The sequence below is a fragment of the Hibiscus syriacus genome, unplaced genomic scaffold, assembly GCF_006381635.1.
Source record: "Hibiscus syriacus cultivar Baekdansim isolate YM2019G1 unplaced genomic scaffold, ASM638163v2 tig00005465_pilon, whole genome shotgun sequence".
NCBI lineage: Eukaryota > Viridiplantae > Streptophyta > Magnoliopsida > Malvales > Malvaceae > Hibiscus > Hibiscus syriacus.
In genome coordinates, this window is record NW_024062059.1 from 602,745 (window position 1) to 622,740 (window position 19,996).

The 19,996-nt window shown below is 37.7% G+C and overlaps 3 protein-coding genes across 5 annotated transcripts; 1 reads left to right on the top strand and 2 right to left on the bottom strand.

Annotated features, from left to right (window-relative positions):
• The first annotated feature begins 659 nt into the window (after window positions 1-659).
• LOC120199760 (probable pectinesterase/pectinesterase inhibitor 61) lies at window positions 660-3,407 on the top strand. The gene is made up of 3 exons (XM_039200771.1): window positions 660-1,752; window positions 1,961-2,097; window positions 2,517-3,407. Exons 1-3 carry the CDS (start codon window positions 782-784, stop codon window positions 3,212-3,214), a joined length of 1,806 nt encoding a protein of 601 aa, XP_039056702.1. The 5' UTR covers window positions 660-781; the 3' UTR covers window positions 3,215-3,407.
• A 528-nt stretch (window positions 3,408-3,935) lies between these two features.
• LOC120199758 (lysine-specific demethylase JMJ25-like) lies at window positions 3,936-12,401 on the bottom strand. Of its 2 annotated transcripts, none has more exons than XM_039200769.1 (12): window positions 10,619-12,400; window positions 9,746-9,885; window positions 9,423-9,522; window positions 8,795-8,927; window positions 8,640-8,703; window positions 7,282-7,945; window positions 6,188-6,514; window positions 5,357-5,791; window positions 5,197-5,269; window positions 5,031-5,116; window positions 4,634-4,753; window positions 3,936-4,327 (listed from the first exon to the last, which is right to left on the bottom strand). In XM_039200769.1, the coding sequence occupies exons 1-12, from the start codon at window positions 12,320-12,322 to the stop codon at window positions 4,253-4,255; spliced, it is 3,921 nt and encodes a 1,306-aa protein (XP_039056700.1). In that variant the 5' UTR covers window positions 12,323-12,400; the 3' UTR covers window positions 3,936-4,252. The 2 variants fall into 2 exon arrangements, with proteins under 2 accessions (XP_039056700.1, XP_039056699.1); XM_039200768.1 differs by lacking the exon at window positions 3,936-4,327 and adding an exon at window positions 4,357-4,513 and having other exon boundaries at window positions 10,619-12,401.
• Window positions 12,402-13,925: 1,524 nt separating this feature from the next.
• Window positions 13,926-18,761, bottom strand: LOC120199764 (protein DEFECTIVE IN MERISTEM SILENCING 3-like). 2 transcript variants are annotated; one of them, XM_039200777.1, is made up of 8 exons: window positions 18,665-18,761; window positions 17,884-18,027; window positions 17,578-17,692; window positions 16,123-16,357; window positions 15,525-15,716; window positions 15,113-15,433; window positions 14,279-14,504; window positions 13,926-14,150 (listed from the first exon to the last, which is right to left on the bottom strand). In XM_039200777.1, exons 1-8 carry the CDS (start codon window positions 18,683-18,685, stop codon window positions 14,136-14,138), a joined length of 1,269 nt encoding a protein of 422 aa, XP_039056708.1. In that variant the 5' UTR covers window positions 18,686-18,761; the 3' UTR covers window positions 13,926-14,135. The 2 variants fall into 2 exon arrangements, with proteins under 2 accessions (XP_039056708.1, XP_039056707.1); XM_039200776.1 differs by having other exon boundaries at window positions 13,926-14,162.
• Between the last annotated feature and the right edge of the window lie 1,235 nt (window positions 18,762-19,996).

Consider the following 19,996-nt stretch of genomic DNA (forward strand, 5'->3'; position numbering starts at 1 on the left):
TATAATAATGGTATATATTATTGTTCTTAGACCATTTTGGATGCTTGATAATCTTAAGTTGGATGTTCATGACTAACTGACATATTGTGGGACAAACCCACGCACTAATCAAACTTGTTAATTATGTCTTTTACTCAACTTAAAAGCATGCAAAAAGTACTCTCGACTTTCTTCTCTTGAATCATTTTCTTTTTCGAATTAATCATTGATATCCGATCTATTATTAATCCAGAATGGGTTGTACATATGTCTATTATGGGCCGATTCTTTCAACATAGTTTACTCAATAGGCAAACGTCAGGATTTGAATCCATAATATTCCTTAATGAATCTAATACCTCGTCCCAAAAACCAATTGATTGTTGATGAATCATTTTTTTATTTTGAGTAAAAGACGTAAAATCAAAATATCTTTAATATTTAGTTAAATACTTTGATTTTCTACGTTTTAATTTTAGTCAAATTATCATAATTTGTGTATAAAAAAGGATTGAAAAAGGGAGTTAAATTTGTAGTCATCTTCTCCGGTGGGCGAAAGAGCTGAAAGTAGAGGACAGCTCATGCTTGCGACATAGACTTAACACCAACCTTCTCCGTTACTCACTTCCACCGTTTTCTTTCTTTTATATAATCCGACACTCTCTTCAGCTCTTTTTATATTGTTTTAAAGTGATATTAATAGCCTTTAATCATCTCTCATTCTATATATTTTCTATCTGCATTTTCCAAATAACAGATTTTTGCAGCAATTTATTATCAGTAGAAGAAAAAAGGATCGTTAATGGCGTATGATAGGCTCCGACCATCGGAACCAGGAGGCTGTGGAGCTTCTCAGGCTGAGCAAAAAAATGATGAACAGCCCAAAGCTAAAAACAATAAGAGAAAGATTGTTATTCTTTCGGTTATTGCAGTGACGATGATTATTGTCTCGGCTGTTTGTGCTGGCCTCGTGATTGGTCTCCGTGAAGGCGGCGCCGACTCAGTTGGCACCCAAGTCCGCCGTAAGCCGACCCGAGCGATTTCCAATACCTGTAGCAAAACTCGGTTTCCTAGCCTCTGTGTCAACTCACTTGTCGAGTTCCCTGGCTCGCTCACTGCTAATGAGCAAGACCTCGTTCACATTTCCTTCAATATGACGCTGCTGCACTTCAACAAAGCTCTTTACACGACCACCTCAATCTCCTACGTCCAGATGGAGCCACGTGTACGGTCGGCATACGACGACTGCCTCGAGCTTCTCGATGATTCCGTCGACGCCCTCTCCCGTTCCCTCTCCTCCGTCATTCCCTCTCAGGACGGCAACAGTCAAGGCGGGTCCACCCAGGACGTGATGACGTGGCTCAGCGCCGCTTTGACGAACCACGACACGTGTACGGAGGGATTCGAGGGAGTGAGCGGGACTGTGAAGGATCAAGTGACCGACGAACTGAAGGACTTGTCGGAGCTCGTGAGTAACTGCCTTTCGATCTTCGCTGAGAGCGGCGGAGACGATTTTTCCGGAGTTCCGATACAGAACAGGCGGCTGCTATCATCGGACGACGATTTATCGGGAGAAAGTGTCGACGATGAGAATTTCCCGAAATGGCTGGGGAGAAAAGAAAGAGAGCTGCTGAGCACCCCGGTGGCGGCGGTCCAGGCCGATATAATTGTATCGAAAGAAGGTAACGGCACCGTTAAAACAATTACCGAGGCGATCAAAAAGGTGCCGGAGCACAGTACTCGGCGGATCATCATCTATGTGAGGGCAGGAAGGTAAGCAAAGATCAAAATTTACTACAAACTTTTTATCTTTACGTCACCTTTTCCATAAAATTCATCAACTTTTCGTTCCCTTTCTAAGTAACGCTAAATTAATCATTTATTTATTTTTATTATTTAATAATTATATTTTTTGAAATATATATTTACAAGATTATTTAATCAAAAACTTTTAAAATATGCAATTTTCAATTTCCTACAGGTACGAAGAGGATAATTTGAAGGTGGGGAGGAAGAAAACAAACGTGATGTTTATTGGTGACGGCAAGGGTCAAACAGTCATTTCGGGAGGAAAGAGTGCATCCGATGACTTTACCACATTCCACACTGCTGCCTTCGGTAAGTTTAAGTAATTTAATATTTTAAAAGTAAATATATTTCATTATTAATATATAAAATTATATATTATCAGTATGGAATATAAATTGTATTTTATTTTCTTTAAAAAATATGTATTTTTAGTAAAATAGGGGGAAAGAAAGAACTATTGGAGCCAAACCCATCAAATGAGCCATATCACCTTATCTGTAACCTTGTCCGTACAATTTAATATTATAAAGAAGTGTTAATCACCTAGTAAATATTGAATTCGAATCTTAAAGATAAAAAAAAGTATTAAAAAAATTATTGTATATTATTTATTAAATAGTAAGTTATCTTTCGATCGTCAAAATTAGAAAGAACCTTCATATTTCCTAGTTAATCACGTTCTTATACTATAGTGTTTGCTTCATTTTCATCGCCTTATCTCCTTTCAGCGGCAACTGGGTCTGGTTTTATTGCAAGGGACATAACATTTGAGAACCATGCTGGACCAGCGAAGCACCAAGCAGTAGCTCTTCGGATCGGCGCCGACCATGGCGTCGTATACAGGTGCAACATCGTCGGCTACCAGGACACTTTATACGTCCACTCCAACCGTCAATTCTACCGCGATTGCGACATCTACGGGACGGTCGATTTCATTTTCGGCAACGCGGCCGTGGTGATCCAGAACTGCAATATTTACGCTCGGAAACCTATGCCCTCGCAGAGAAACACAGTCACCGCGCAAAACCGGAAAGACCCGAACCAAAACACCGGCATCTCGATCCATAAATCACGGATCCTACCCACGCCGGATCTCGAAGCGGCCAAAGGTAGCTTCCCGACATACCTAGGCCGCCCGTGGAAGATGTATTCCAGGACGGTTTTCATGTTATCATACATGGGCGACCACATTCACCCAAGGGGATGGTTGGAATGGAACGGTAATTTTGCTTTGGATACATTATACTATGGTGAATACAAGAATAATGGCCCGGGTTCGGGTGTGGGGCAACGGGTAAAATGGCCCGGGTACAGAGTCATCACTTCGGATACTGAAGCAAATAAATTCACTGTTGCACATTTTATCTATGGATCTTCATGGTTACCTTCAACAGGGGTTGCTTTCATATCTGGCCTACAAGTTTAAAGCTAAATGTTTTTACTTTTTGTTTTGTTCTTAACTTGTATGAAATATATATATATATTTTCCCGTGATATTGTAATATATAACAAGGATTATAGGTAGGTATTGTATTTCGTATTTTTTTATGTAAACATAAATACAAGTGTTGAAATGTTAAATATAAATACGATACGTACGTATCACTTTAATCATAAAACCTGCCCTGTCGTATTTGTTTGTTTGTTTCTGTTATTTTCTAAATTTAAGGTCCTTGCACGGTCAAGATCGTGCGGATACAAGAAAACGATGTCACAAATTATTCCTGCTCTCGACTGGTTGTGGACTTGGTGGGTTGCTGCTGCTGCGACATTTACCTAAAGTTATTGCTATTCGAGTTCATCGACGGACGGCGGTCATCTTCGTCTAACAGAAGCAATAGGCGGGAGAGAAAAAGGATAGAGTTCTGATACTTTTTCACTTGTTTAAGGTCAAATAGTCCTGATTAACGAAGTGTAGTCGAGGCCCGAGGGATAAAGAAAAGAGTCCCGAACGTCAGAATTCAAACCTTAGACTCGATGACAGATTCTCGACAAAGAATTGCAGCACGGCATTCGGATTGTGGCAATTAACATGATGTTCCATCCCCTCCATGTTGTCTGACATGTCTTTTCTGGCATCGACATGGTTAGGTTCATTCACATGTATTTGATGTTACTAACGGGAAAAGATTTATGGTCAATTTGCCTTTGTGCATGAAATCAGTTATCTGCATTTGTGTTCAAATTCTCGTTAACATTAAGCTTCAAGGAATCTGAAATTTTATCAGATAACAAAATTCCTCCCCAGTAGTTAAGGAAGCTGTTATGGAATCTGCAAATTTTCGCAGACGTGAAGCTCCAGTTCTAAGTACTAACTGAAGAAACAGTAAACTTAATCGAGCTACCGATTTCACGTGTAGCAGCTAATTGGAAAGGCATCTAACAACTAACAGACATCCAAAGCACATTCTTTACAAAAATTTACAATCACTGTTTAGGAGATGAGAGATGAACAAACATGACCTCACTTGAGCTTTGTACTCAGATCTCTGACCTCGTTTATTGCAAGTTTCGCAGCATATATCGCCATCTTCTTTACCTATACAAAGAATAGGTTGCTAAGAAGCGTCCTTTCATCGATTATATTAAAGAGGTCAAATTTGCATGGAACTGGACACCAAAAGCTTGTCGGAATTCATATTCAGATGACAACCATCTTTAATTGTCTCATGAACTTTGAAGCAGTCTTTATAGATACTAATGAGCACATTGATAGTTCAGCTACCTGTACACATTAGTCATCACTTGTGTTTTTCGTGCGGAGAATTTAACAAATAGGGACCTCGTTGCGTAAAAATAAGTAAATTAATATGTATCTCCAATTCCGGTTGAAAAGAAAATGTACCTCCAATTTATCTTCCTTAGCTTTATGGTCTTTCGGAAGCAAGCGGAACTCCTCCGTCAATCTTATGCACTCTTGGACGTTTTCAGGGGACACAAAATCGAGGGCTACTTTAATGCATGACTGGAAAAACAATGGCCTGATGGTGTTAGCTTGAAAAAGTAAAACCCACATCAAAAGATGAATGAGATTTATGCTAAATTATGGGTACTAATTAGAATCAAATGGTTCTGTAACATGAAAATACTGGTTGGTGTTTGGGTTCAGACACTCAAACGACCTTACGGAAACGAACATCTCCGTGATGGAAATCTACAACCACATCATGTAAGAAAGATTTTCTAGAATTGTGATATGGAAACTCATTAGAAACAGGCTACTGAAAGCAGAGGAACCTCACCTGTCGATTTCGCACTTGATGAGGACATCCTGCGGGAATGAAAACAGCTTCACCAACATGTTGCTCAAACGTCCAAGGTTCAACATCTGTTGGCCAAGTCTCCATTAAAAATATACGAGTTGATTTGACATAGGAAGGAAACAACTTTCAAATAAAAAATTCTTACTGAACTCCTCTTTCAGCTGCTTTTTATGTTTCTCACTTAGATAAAGGGTCTGATCATGAATAGGATGGATAACCTAAAGCACATGTTGCACGTCAATTTAGAATAATTTCTAAAAATATAGTCCAAATGGGCAATGACAGAAGACAGCAATGATACGCACCGATTTCACAGGAAGATTACTAATGTGATAAAATTCATTGTGATGCTTCCATAAGTACTCAATTAACTTCGGTACATCCTCCCTTCGGAAAATATCCCAAATAGCACTGCCATATGCATTCTCTGAACAATGGTTTTCTGTAACAGACTCTCTAGTCTTATTTGTATCAGGTCTTACGGACCCTAAATCATCAACCCTATTAAGGGAACCTTCATCGTATGTGTTATGTGTTTCTCCCTCAATGTTTTCAGTATGTTCTTGATTACGCATCATTTCAGGATTCCTTCTTTCATCTTTACGAGGTCTCTTTTTCCGCTTTCTACCACAGCGGCGTGTATGCAAGTTTTCTGCTTCATACGTATTCTGCAACTCATCTATGATTTTACTCTGCCATGGCTGACTCTTCGCATTGGTTGTGTGAGTTAGCACATTAACCTGCATAGAAGAAAGAGAACTGTTGGTCATTACCGATCCGAAGTGGAGGAGAGGAGTGAAACACAACATTAACATCAACATAAATCAAGGAACAAGGTCTAGTTTGAACATTCGGAGTTATAAGAGATCAACAGTTATAAGATCAATAAATAATGAATGTGTGCACCTCTGGACATGTAAATCCTATCAAAACATTGGGACAATTTAAGAAAAGGCTTTTCTTATGTCAGAAAAAAGGCTAGGCTTGTTTTATATGTAAAGGTTGAATCAACTGGTTGATCCTGTCGAAAGTATATGAACAAAAGAATAGTAATGAAAAAATCAATAACCTGGAAGAAAGCAACAACGCTTTATAGATGAACTTCAGCAAGAGTTATTGTAAAGAGTAGTACGTACCGCATCAGAAATGTCGCAGTGTAGTTTTGTCACTGAATCACCTCTGCCGAGTTCTTTCAAAGTTCCATAGGCAATGTAAGTTTTGGGTCCCAAATCTGGCTTCAACACGGCAGGAAGTTTGGTAGCAAGATTCAGAATACCAGAATTTGGATGAGTATAATCTTTAAAAGGAAGCATAGCGATAAACTCCGCAGCATGCCTTGGCAAACATTCTTCAAATGAATTTGATGCAGGCCAATCTTTCAACTTCAACATCTCTGGCCATCCATTCCTATACCTTCGACCATCCATGTAGCCTTTGAAGAACCGAAGAATATTTATTTCAACCTGCAGTGTCAAGAACAGACAAAATAGAAGAAAACATATCATGTATTATCATAACTACAGATGCCTCGTAAGGTAGCAAGTGACACCAAAATATGCGTACGTGCATATCCAAAAAAAATGCAAGACAGACACAGGAGCGAAGGAAGTACTCAAATGGCATTCAAATCTAATATATATATATATATATATATATTCACAATGCCACTTGAGTTTATACAATATGGCCAACCAACAATGATTGTCACACAAGCTACACTACAATTCTGATGTCTTTCAGTTTCTGAGTCATTGATCTAACATGCCAACAAAGTAATCAAAAAGAGAACAGTGACATCAACCTCCCTCTCAGGTATGTATCACGTCACTATTGGAACTACTAAAAACAATGAAAATGAAAATATCTCTTAGCTCCGTCTGAAGCCATTAAGTATCCTTTCAGTTCTAATAAGCACTACGCAAGGTGAAAAATGATCTTGATCAACTGAGAGCATAAACTGTAAATGCTATTATTATTCATGCGCAATGTGCTTTTCCATTCAAGCCAACACTTTGTCCATTGATAGTCATGAAAACCATCAATCAAAAATCATGAAAACCATCTATCAAAAATCTTAGTTTTTCATATAAAAACATTAAGTTCTGAATGTATTTATTGAAAGTCACGATGTGCATGAGGCACATAGCAAAGAAGGGAAATTGTAGGATCAGTAAAAAGAAACCATGGAATCACTAAAGTCCCCTATAAACACACAAAAGATGAAAAGTACCTCACACCAATCCAAGCAATCGATAGCTTTAACCCTCTTTGCCTCCTCTTTTAATATCTTTTTTGCACCTACAAAAGCCCTCCGCATAACCAGTGGCTCCCAACTAAGACCAGAACTTTTTTCAAGTACATTTCTAACAATAACAGGTTCACCTCTCATCCAATGGGTTTGAAAATGCTGAATATTATTGTCTTCCAACTGCATAACATCCGGGCAGTACACAACGTTGTCGTGACTTTTCTCTCTATGTGCTGCCTGTCTTACTTCGAAAAAATTTGCTTCATTTCCTGCAGAGCAGCTGGTTTGACACAAAGAACAGCCTCCAGAAAACTTGATATCAGGTAACTGAAAATTAATAATGAGTTCCTCAGAACTCTGAATCAGTTGCTCAACAGAATTAGTTTCAAAGAAGCGTCTCAGTGTAAGTGTCCCACTCCCACAACCACCCCTTCCTTTCGGAGGACAAGGAATCCCACCGTCTGCCTCAGCCCTCCAATCTAGAGGGTTACATGGCATAGACAGCTGGGGAGAGGATTTTGCTTCATTCTCTTCAGGCTGAGATCCTTTTCTAATTTCATGACAGCATGTGACACATAGATCATAGAAACAATCAGGATTCGGGCAGCTTCTGTGGAAATTGACAATGGATGTTTTGCAATTGTCACTGTCAAAGAAGGAAACTTTCATACTCATCACATCATCTAAAGACGGTCATAACTACATAAAAATGTACAGGGTAGTAGAAGACAGCAAGAACTATCAAGATTGATGCCTATCAATCTATACAATCCATTACTAATAATACTACAATTTATGTACTCCTAAGAAAGAATCATGAAATAATCCTGAAGTTTCTTAATGGTGTGAATTGTTTTCAATTTTCAAAAGATAATTAGGAATTTGGGATGGTATAAGCTTTCTGAAGCTGTATCATCAAAGCTGCACTATCCTTGGATAACCCATTTTATTGTCTTCCTACTATATTAAAAATATGTACCCTGATTACCCCTTCACTGAAAGTAATATCAGAAAATATTACATCTCTATCCTTTAGAGCCACATCTACTAAATTCCCTATTAGGGAGGAAAATAAAATAAAATAGCCTAAACTGTGAGATAGATCTAAAGGACAGCTTCTGTTATATATAGAACCGGACATAAGCCAATCCTTCTGTACTAATTTTAAGCTTACAAGCAATCCAGTCTAATGTTTATTAAGAAAGCAAGAGAATTAATATGGTTAAGAATGTAAGCTGCTCCCACATAACTAACATGATATGAGATTTTCAATTAAAAAATAAAGAACAAAAAAAAAAACCATAAATTTCTCCTCGGTATCAAAGATCATGAGATAATACCAATACACTCGATCATCATCATCTATCACTGATAACATTATATCTTGTTCTGTCAATTGCACACCTACGGAAAAGAAGGAATGCATCACTCGGAATTTTGAAGTATCATCTAGCATAAAAACCAAAATTTACAAACTCATATCACATTACAGTACCACGTATACTGGCTTCCACCTCTAATTCAGCATGTTGCTCCTGTTGTATATGCTGAAGCAGAGGCAGAATCTCGTGTAGCAAATAAAGTAACTTTTGCATTTTAATATTTTTATCTGCTTCCTCATGCTCATCCTGTCACATAGCACGATTCATTTGACATCAGAATGTATACTAGGAGACAAACTCAAATTAGCTTGAAAACGAGACAAAGACCTGGGCACCCCTCAAGTTAGGAGAGGGTTTAACGGATGCTGTAGATGCCAGCAGAAAAAGAAAGTGGTGTTGGGGGGACACAGAATAAAACATGAGATAAAACTATTCGGAAGGTCCTTGCTTGTGGTCTTACTAAAGAAATGTTCCTAAATAGAGCACTATGCTGGCAATCTGTGTCAAGTAGTACTAGTACTACAAGGTTTCATTGTTGTTGGCATGAGGATAAAACATGAGATAAAACTATTCAGAAGGTCCTTGCTCGTGGTCCTACTTAAAAATGTTCCTAAATAAAGCACAATGCAGGCAATCCGAGCCAAGTAGTACTGCAAGGTTTCCTTGCTGTTCAATCAGCATGTAGAGTCCCAAAAGTTTAGCAAATAAACAGAAGGAAGAAAATTAATACAAGGCACATACCATGACAACTAGCTTCTCCCTGAGGCATAATCTGCAATTACAATTGCCTTGACAAAATGGACAAGCAGTTTCTACATCCTCTCTTGTTTTCTCAGGATACCTGTAACATTCGCAATGGCGTTAGGAACATGAAATAAAATCCCATTCATATTTACAGAAGGGATCAGCAAAATATCATAGTTCAGGTGATTATAAACAAGAGTCTGATGATATTTCAATTAGAATACAGATACTAGTTCGATTAACAAACTTCATATCCAAGGTTGAAGAATTTAAGAGTTCTTCCAAACAACAAGAAAATGTGTTTTGCAAGAAGTATTAACCATTTTGTAAGGCACTCAAAGCAATAGCGTTTTCTTTTGCAACCGGAACAACTGACAATACTCCTGTTACTCTTCCAGCACTGATGGCACATAAAACCCCTCTTAATAACCCTCTTCACTCTCTTCTGGCTTATTCCGTCCTGACAATGAAATTAAGCTGTAATAATAAATTATCACTAGAAATTGGAATCAAGAAAATCAATCAAAGTGATTTTACCATGAACTTTAGCCTAGATAATTGAAAGGAAATTTCAAAGTGCATGAAACTTTTCCTCTCTTTATACATAAAATGCATCTCCCTCCACATGGTTCCATAACCAATAATCATACAATGATATCCTCGTATCCATTCCCATCTCGTACCACTCATAAAGAAATGAAACTTGTCTTCACAGCAAGGACCCTCTATATTTCACAACTTAGAAGTCAATTTACTTTTGAAAAAAAAAAAAGAACTCTTTGAAAGAAATAGTTGTTGAATTCTTTCTGCAATTCTCCCATATGCATTAGACAATTACAGCAAATTAAAGAAACTATAATTGCAACCAGTTCAAATATTTTGGAAACCTTCTGAAACACTTATAAAGTCACACCAAATCTTCGATTCTATTCTCAATTTAGAGCTTTCCTTTTGACCACAGAGCACAGCCTAACAGCGTATTAGGAAATATGAAAATTAGAAGTTTAATGAATTAGCATATTGAGAATTCAAAAGAAGTAAATTTCCTATCATTCCCTGTGACTTCTTATTAACAAACTGTATATAATGCTTAGTGATTAGTTATTTCAGTTACAACTGTACATTCCCTGAAATAACACTTTCTTCAAAAATCTCATCAGCGGTATGTAAAATACAGTTAAGGTAAAACTCACTGGTGAAACTGAACTTTCTGGTTGGCTGCTTGACTTCTTTTTCCTCACTCTAGTCTTCCTTTGAGCATGGCCAAAATCAGTAGTTAATGCATTTCTTTTCTTGTTTAAACTTCCTTGTACACCAGCTATTAACACTCTCTTCAAGTCTGAATTACCTGAAACACTCTTATCCGCCTTCAAATCATTTCTTTCTAACTGTTCTCTATTTGCGTGAGACTTAATTCTATACTTCCTTTTCACGGTTGCCATGCTAAAAAAAAGTTTTTTCTTATTCTTTGAGCCTTTGGGTCGGCCTCGATTCCACCTTCGACCATCAATCTTGCGAATAACATCCTTATCTTGACTGGCTTCTTTTGCAGCAACAGTTGGCCTCTCATTCTTCAAGTCTTCACAACAATGTTTAACCTTGGGACCAATGTTCTCAGAGTTACCTTCATTAGCACCAGAGAGAATTCCCCTGGCTTCCTCATCTGAAACTGGATTTATCTCACCGCCACAATTAATAGCTTCAATAGGCACTACCATATCTGCAGGCAAGCATCGCAAGGTTTTCTGTTCACATAGTCCAAAATTTTCATCACTAGTCCTTTTCTGCTTATTCTTCAAATCCTTCAGCCGGCCCCGTTTTCTCTTTGGTTGGACAATGTTATTTTCCTTCTCAACTCCATCTGTGCCTTCACCACCCTCAGTTGTACCGGCCATTTCTTGGTTTTCATGAGCAACGATTTTCCGATTCTTAAGAACTTTTGGTTCACCATTCCCATTGTTTAACTGAAAGCTGTCATCACTAGTGCCCCCCTCAATATCACAAGATATGCCTCGGTTCTCACCTGGAAGACTTGTCTTCTCTGAGACCATTGCCGGACCTTCCTTCACTATGGAGCAAACAATCTCGTGTCCAGACTTGTCATCAGCACCAACTCCACTTAACCCTTCTTTGCCTTGTCCAGCAGCAAGATTTTTGTTTCTATGCTTTGAACCCTTTGGCCGGCCACGCTTAGGCTGAGCCTTGAGGGGATTTTTAACCTTACTATCACTTAACCCTTTAATACTCCGTTCACTACCAATAGTTTTCTTCTTATTCTTAGAACCCTTTGGCCTACCACGCTTGCCCTTAGCTTGCCCCTCTCCTTCTTTACTTCCCTTTTGCTTGCCTACGTTTTCAATGTAACCTCCTTGACCAACAAGAAAAGTTTCAAGTTCGTTTCCATAAGTGCCTTTACCATCCACATTGCTACACTCAGCTTCACCAGAAAACAACTGGCTTACTTCGCCACCGACATTCAAACCCTTGTCTGGTTCACCAACAACGCCAAATAGGTCTTCCATTAGTCCATCTGCAAGACCCATTCCACCATTTCCCATCCGAATTTCCCCACCACCAAGATCCCCAAATACACCATCTTGACCGAGCCCAGGAGCAACTCCACCGAAGCCACCAATCCCAAGTCCGAACCCATCTTCATTCTCAACACCCCAAAGCTTAAAACTTTCACCTCCATTCACACCCTCTTCCCCAAACCACTGCAGAACACTCTCAACAATACCACTACCTTCACAAAGCCAACTTTGACCTCCTCCTTGGGCACCCTCATTCTCAACTGCAGCTTTGATTTGATCATCCCCTCCGTGCTTCCCCACCTCCTCTGCCAGTCGATCCACACTCCCCTGACTAGCTCCACCGTCGCCACCACTTTCACTCATCTTCCCAATGTTCACCGCTCAGAGACTTGATGGTCAAAGCTCTGTCTTTTACACTTACTACAACTCGGGTGTCTGTTGTAAGGCACCTTACTATTGATCATTATTTAATCCATTTGATCCTAATCAAGAAATACCTTTTAAAAAAAAGGGAGTTACTTTAGTTTACTGAAAGCTATACCCATTCGATGCAAACATAGAAAGGTAATATCCTAATCCGACGGCTACCGTACAACCCAAAAGGATTAAAATTAAACCATCAAACCAAAAACTACTTCGGTTTTAAAAGCGGGAAAAGCGAATTATCCTAGCAATAATAGAAGTAGGACTGCAGGTGTCCGCAAGTTTAGCAGTTATCGAGATACTTGGAGAGGGTGACACGGGCTCAATAATTCAATCAAAATTAGAACCAAAACAAAGAAAAGGGGTTCATTGCTCAATGGCTGTTCAAGTGGAACCGCAAAAGAAGGAAACCGGATTCAATTATGTTGGTGGACAGTAGAGAGGTCCCACCATTAAAGAGCCATTGTACTTGTTTTGTTTGTTTTACAATTCCTAGGTGATTTGTCCTTGCTGGTAAGAAAATGCGGTTAGCTGCTGCCCAGCACCGCCTCGCTCGCCCATAGAATGAATGCAGGCGGAGGAGAAAGAGGTTAAAAAGAGTGGCCGGTGAATGAAAGAGATCATGGGTTAGTTTTGGATAAGGTCGATCATTTAAATCTCATCTTACTTATTGATGTCTCACATGATGTCTCAGCAGATCTAAATTACTGAATTCAAAGCTTGAACTGCAGGCATGAGCTTTCAGATTGACTGGCAGTCGTCAGACAATATTTTCAAATATTTTTTAAAATCATACGAAATATTTAGTTTTTATTTTATTTTACTATCCAACCGCTAAACTTAATGAGTTCAGTATTTAAACTATAAATTTCGGTCCGTTTTAATCTGACCTAGGGATCTCCCAATATGAATATTACACGAAAAAATTATCTTAAAAACAATATGAATATAAAAAAATATACAATTTATTAAAAAAAAGTAAACCATTAATTTATCAAAATTTATATGCATGTATAAGCGATTCTGAGAAATGGCTTAGAATGGTCAATATATTCTAATCTGACCTAGTTTTATAGTTTTTTTTTTAATTTCAATTTGGATCGGATTGGATAGAATTTTAGAGAAGACGGTCAGAATTAGGATAAAATTAAATTGGGTAAATTTTTCAATAACTCGACCTAATAAAGATAATTACTATAATGCCCTTACATATACTTTAAATATAATTAATATAATACTCATATATATTCGATTGTATCTCTCTGTGTCCAAGTGAATTTTTATCCCAAAATCTGAAACGGGTTCGGAACAGGTGGAATATCAACAGGGACCGAAAGAAGCCTTCAATTTTCGGGTATGGTGAGGGTAACCGAAAGCCGTTCCGCCCCGCCCCGCTCATGCCCATCCTTAAACCGGCTTGGTTCAGAATTTCAAATAACTTGAAAATCTAAAACTGCCTAAAATAGACTTCGAAAGACAATATTTCCAGTTTGGGGGCTTGATTTAGGGTGAGAAGAATGTGTCTCCTATCAGTGTTAACCAATTAAGAAAATAAATGTTATTTACTAAAGACGCAAATCTGGTGTCTGGACTACATTTTGAGAAACAACTAGGCATTATTTTTACCATGAGAAAAGCATATTTTGATCAGGAGAAAAAGTCTAAATAAAAAACACATAAATATTTTGCCTTTCTCAAGTAATTCATGATTCTGCACTCTTTCCAATCTGATAACACTAGACTTCGGTTGTTATTATCTTCTTGCTGCCTGAAACTGATGCTGCCATAAACATTGATGTTATGGACAAGAAAACTTTTGACAAATACTGCAAATTTGGTACGTGAGATAATATGAACTAAGACCCTTTTTCGGTTCAGAGTATGATTCAGATTTACCTGGGTTGCATATGATGAGCTTTGAGCAAGAAACTTGACAAAGTCTTGCTTCTTTATTTCAAAATTGAACTTGGAGTTGTTCAGCAGTGCGAGTTCCCTCTTAATATCCTCTTCCAACTTTTCCTTTTGCCATCTCGTCTCTTTCATCCGCTTCTCGGTTTCATTGTAGCTTTGCAGCTCCTCCGACATTGTCGAGGTCTTGGGGAATCTCACATCTATCTCTTCCCTAATATCAAACAGAGTCGAAACAATGATGCAATAACAAACTAACGTGATTAATCAAATAAAAACTTAAGAGTTTGTTTTCCATACACCACCAGCAAAGGTTTTAACGTCCACAAGTAGGATTAATAAACTATTTCATATCTCAGTTTTTTAACCTTTTTTTGTTTTTGTAGTATACACTTTTAAGAGTATCGACACTAGTGGAATCTAAAAATTCCACTGGCAGTCGATAAGTTCCAAAATGTAAACTACCGAAACAAAACCTAAAATTCTTCTAAACAAGTAGTTCAATGACACCTGCGCACAGATAAAATGATTCACAATTTTTCTGCAGTTCCACCTTTGCTCGAAAACATGCTAGGCAATAAAGTGACACTATAATTTGTTATACAATAAAGTAATTTAATATTATTAGAACTAAATTAATATCATTCATGGACTATGAGAAAAATGTGAATAAATTTCAACATTTTTATTATACCCTAAGACATCTGAATCACAGGCAAACTGTGCATCTGTTCCAAAATTGATGGAGTATAAAATAAGTTTTATGTATAATTTTCTTTATTCAAAAATGAATTTTGTCATTTCCTAGATAGAGCTTCTTACCGAGCGCCTAGGGAAAAAACACCATTGCTTCTGATTATCCCACCGTCCAGAGAGACTGCTCCCTCGCTTATACAAGGAAGAGCAAGAACCATCTCTGCCCTGGCTCTGTATACTTGAAGACGGGAGAACAAATTATAAAATAACGTCTCTCTGAGGCCCTCCCCACAGGCAGTCATAAAAGATAAGTTTGAGCTGTCCACATGAATCATATTCACTGCAAAGCCAAGAAAGCCTGCAGGACACTCCCCATTCGGTAATCTTGGCTTTAAGAGATCAAGCCTCCTCTGGGGGTCATCAGCTATAAAATCACCAGCATAAGGTCTGCAGGAGGAGGCAGAGGAATAGAAAATTATGTTTAAGATATCATCAATAAACAAGGTTTTGTTAAGAAACAAATATAAGAGTCTGATACCTTAAACTTTCAAGACAAATTACAAGAAATCGGCCATCTAGAGATCTCCCAATAGAAGCTGCAATCCCGTGCAGACCGGAAGTTTTATCTATGCAGCCATCCTTGTTGAATGTTTCCAAAGCTTTAACACCATCAAAAGTTTTACAAACAATTGCCAACATAGTCGGCACTCCGAGGTACTCCGAGAAAAGCCTAAAGATAAATAAGGAAACATAAAGCCAGACATCAACTATACGTCAGAGTGAACAGTTTTCATAAAATACTCGATTAAGAGTCCATTGTAATCTATTTAATGAACAGGCAGCCCTATTCATAAGAAATTCCTCAAATAATTATAATGCAGCACATGCACTCAATCATCTCCAACAAACACAACCCATCCGAGGTCCCGAACATAAGGCATAAGCTACAAATTCTTCCCCCTTTTCCTCCTTCAAATTGACCCCAGTGCATGAACTATCCAGCCAAGCAGAATGATAAAGTTATTACTTTCTCATGCAAAAACATCCAACATATTAGAAACTGCACCCGAGTGACAAATGAAATCTTGTCAGGCATGATCCAAAAAGATTAATAAAAAATATACTTTCGAACAGACCTATTAAGATTTTCATCATCTACTTTGCCAAGTGTAGCGACAGCACCCAGTACATCTTTTGTCAAACTCAAATGAGAAGCTTGAGGGTCAAGATGGGTTTTCAACTGACATAGAATTCCTGCTGCTGAGTTTTCATGCCGAAGAATTTGTTCAGTTATTTCATGCTCACTTTGAAGGTGGGACTGGTCCTTGTTCTCAATAGGCGAACTAGAGGAATGATACTTGCCAAGCAAAACTGAGAAAAGATCAATTTATAGCTGGCAAAGTGGAAAATAAATATGCAGCATATATGTTCATCAAGATTCAATGTATTGTTACATGAACTTTGCTCTTGGTACAAATATCCAGTATGGGTATGTGAGCATGTGTTACATTTGATTATTCAGCTAAGAAGTATCCAAAGATAACATATGGATACATGGATCATTCCAAATATTGTAGGGAATATAATAATGCTACTTATATAAGTCAGAAAACTAGAAAAATCAATTTGACTCAATTACACTCTTCTGTTTATAGGGGCTAGCGTTAGAAAAGAAAATAAATGGGGCCATCCTGCTCAAGACCAACCTTTAGCTCATATTTTACTCTCTTTTTTTTTCATTTTTCTGAAATGGGCTTAAAATGAAATAATATCAATGCTATATCGGCTTGAATTGTGTATTTTTTGGTTTTTTTCATAGAAACTGAAATCTAATTAAAAGGCAAGAGCCAAAAATAACCACCAGGCGCACTTACCCTTGTCGTATTTCTATGGAGAATCTTCATCTTGACTCTTAATCTTACTTAATTTTCTCACAAAAAGAAAAAATAATCTTCCAACTCATCTATATTTTTCCCCTTCCCCCCTCCTTTTCTCAATCCTCACTCTATCTTTTCAGAATCTTCCACTCAGTGATCATTAACAATGCTATCCACTAATTTCTCTTGATCAATCTGGATTGAGTTTTTCCAATCTGCTGCCTACAAGGAACAGCCAAGTATGAATAACCAGTGCAATATCAGATGTGTATTCTGCCCCCTTTTCTGTGTCACATTGGGTCAACAAAGATATGGACCCTACAATGCCAAGTCCACGTAACACGTGTTGCTAAACTCAAAATCATCCCATTCAAAAAATAACTAATATCAGAAGACTACCTTATTTGCACCAATAGTTACATCAAAATTATAGCAATGCCGGTGACACATAGTTACAGGTGGAGTGCATGCGGAGCCAGATCTAGACAATTAAACACGATAATATAGTGTGTCATATGTAGCTGGATGTAAACCCTTGACATACAAAATCTAACAAAAAAAGTCATTAATTTATTGTCATTTATGACCTTTACATTAAGTAATTATGATTGGCATCAATAACAACCTGTGCACACATTGCAATGTCTTTAACTCCATTGCTGAATAGCAAAAGGGAGTTTAACTCATGCATGCATTCAAATAAAAGAAGTATACCTTGCATATCAAGTATATTATCATCTAATTTGTTCTTCTGAGTCTTTAGAAGTTTTATTCTATCCTCATGCTGCTTGATTTTCGTCCCCAACATTCGAAGATCATCTTGAAGTTTCTGCATCGATCATGTTATATCAAATTTACCTTAAAAAAGAGGTCTAAAGACAAAAAGATAATAGTTATAATATGTAATAAAGGAATGCTTGCACCGTTTTACAGCTTCTACCGTCACAAAGAACCATAATATATACCGTTCTTTTAACCTCTACCGAAACACTGTAAAAGAAAGTTCAGAAACAAAACAACCTCAGAGCTTTCCATGATGGATTTAACTTCTGAAAATCCTCCATTATGCATTTCATCCCTAGAATCGAAAGATGTTTCATTCAGATCCACTTGCATTGAAGTCGTGGTTTCAACAACCGCTAACGCCCTCGGTTGACTAGAAAACTGCAAAGAGTGAGAGTAATTAGCTTGCTTCTGAAGTCATATAGTTCATGTCATAAACACTAGAAAGTAGAAACTAAGGTTTAACATTTTAAAGGAAAAAAATAATAAAATCAGAATTCATTGTCTTCAACATGGAAAGTTATTGCAATGCACCATCTGTTATGAGTTATCACGATCCCAAAAGTTTCCTCAGTGAAAGAAACAACCACAAATAAAGCTATTAAGAGTGTTTAAGCAGAATCAGAGTAAAAGCAAATGGGTATTCCAGTTTCCAACTTAAATTTTCAACAATAAATACTATAATCCCAAGTCATACTCACGAAATAAGCAAATCTTCCCCGTAAAGGAAAGTCTGCTACCAGAAAACGCAAAAAAAAATCTTTTTTTCTTCTAAATTGTCCTCGGGAAAAGAAATGCTACTACTTTTTCTTTTCTGCAGTGCCTACCTCTGAAATTAAAGCAGTTGCATTTTTTATGCAGTAACATAAATTCGAGAAACCGAGAACCGGTGCATGGAATTTCAAACATAGAGAAAAAAGGTTTTAAATTTTTCTTGCTTCCCCTTCTGGAGAGATTTTCTGAGTGCCCAAACAGAGTGTTGAGTAATTGAGAGAGAACCGAGAGTGAGTGAACTCACCTGGTGATTGGACGGAAACATTGCTGAGTTGAGCTTCGACTCGCCTCCTTGATTTTTTTTCTTTCGGAAATTGAGAGCAGTTAAAGTTTAATTTGGAATCTGTACTTTGGAATCGGGCTCTAATGTTTCAGAAAATATAACCAAACCCCCTCCAAATTATATGAAATATTATAGTTCCCCAAAAAGAATATAAAATTTTAATTTAACTCCAAAATCAGGGGGAAAGTACGTAATTTAGTCTCGATATTTATACTTTTTGTCAATTAATTTGTAGTTTTATTTATTTTTAACTAAATTTGACTTTAAATTTTTATTCAAATTAATATAACTTAAGAAAAAAATATTATTAAATCACTAAATTTTTATATAATTTAAAATGGTTTATTATTAGAATATTATGTCAAATCTATAATTAAATATATGTGTAGATCGGCACTCATGCTATCATATTAATTTTATAAAAAATATCAATTAAATTATTATTTTCGTTAAAATCACACTAATTTAAATATTAAAAAATGGCAAAACTTGGACCATCTTTGGCAACTACCTAATGGTAGAGCCTTGGTCGTCTGGCTTCTCCACGTCACAACTCTATCCGACCAAGATTGTGGCTTGGATCCGCCTTCCAGGTCTGCCCGTAACTCTTTACCAGTGCAATATTATCATAGAAATTGGGAAATGTATCGGCCTTATGCTTAAGATCGACTATCATACGGAAAATAGTCGGCGTGGAAGATTTGTTCGTATGACTGTCACAATCGATCTTCATCGTCCATTGATCTCCAAGATAGATGTCAATGGTGTTATCCAAATAGTGGAGTATGAGTCTCTACCACCAATATGTTTCTCTTGTGGTCATTACGACCACATTAAGGAGAATTGCCCCATTACCCAAAATGCCAAGTCCCCGATCACCACTACTAAAAACCAACCTTTTGATTTGGATGCTCCTACAGTTGATGATTCGAGCTTCGGCCTCTAGATGGTGGTTGAACATAGACCTCGCCGAAGTGCTAAGCAAATTCCCGCCCTGCGCACTCCTTCCACCTTTGGTTCCAGATTTGCTCCGATTATCGATGCCAATTTTGAGGCCGCCCAGTCCACTGATACTCACTCGGAGAACCATGTTATCGCCTCAAGCGCGGCTGCCCAACCCACTGAGAAACCTTCGAATATCCCAAATGTTGGTTCCACCTTGCATCGTCTGCATGAAAAGTCCAACCCGACTAGCAAGCCGAATACCAGATATCTAAAATCCTCGAAAGGAAAAAAACCCGATCTCCACAACCCCTGGTTGTTGCTGCTTCGAGCATCCGAATCTCTCGACCC

Coding starts and splice junctions, on each gene's coding strand:
- LOC120199764 (XM_039200776.1), bottom strand. CDS start 18,685: ATGTTTCCGTCCAATCACCAG. Junction 17,693..17,883: donor CCATCATGGAAAGCTCTGAG/GTTGTTTTGTTT, acceptor TGATCGATGCAG/AAACTTCAAGATGATCTTCG. Junction 15,434..15,524: donor ATTTGTCTTGAAAGTTTAAG/GTATCAGACTCT, acceptor CTCCTCCTGCAG/ACCTTATGCTGGTGATTTTA.
- LOC120199760 (XM_039200771.1), top strand. CDS start 782: ATGGCGTATGATAGGCTCCGACCATCGGAACCAGGAGGCTGTGGAGCT. Junction 1,753..1,960: donor ATCTATGTGAGGGCAGGAAG/GTAAGCAAAGAT, acceptor AATTTCCTACAG/GTACGAAGAGGATAATTTGA. Junction 2,098..2,516: donor ATTCCACACTGCTGCCTTCG/GTAAGTTTAAGT, acceptor ATCTCCTTTCAG/CGGCAACTGGGTCTGGTTTT.
- LOC120199758 (XM_039200768.1), bottom strand. CDS start 12,322: ATGAGTGAAAGTGGTGGCGACGGTGGAGCTAGTCAGGGGAGTGTGGAT. Junction 8,928..9,422: donor GGGAGAAGCTAGTTGTCATG/GTATGTGCCTTG, acceptor GCTATGTGACAG/GATGAGCATGAGGAAGCAGA. Junction 4,514..4,633: donor CTAAGGAAGATAAATTGGAG/GTACATTTTCTT, acceptor TAATGTGTACAG/GTAGCTGAACTATCAATGTG.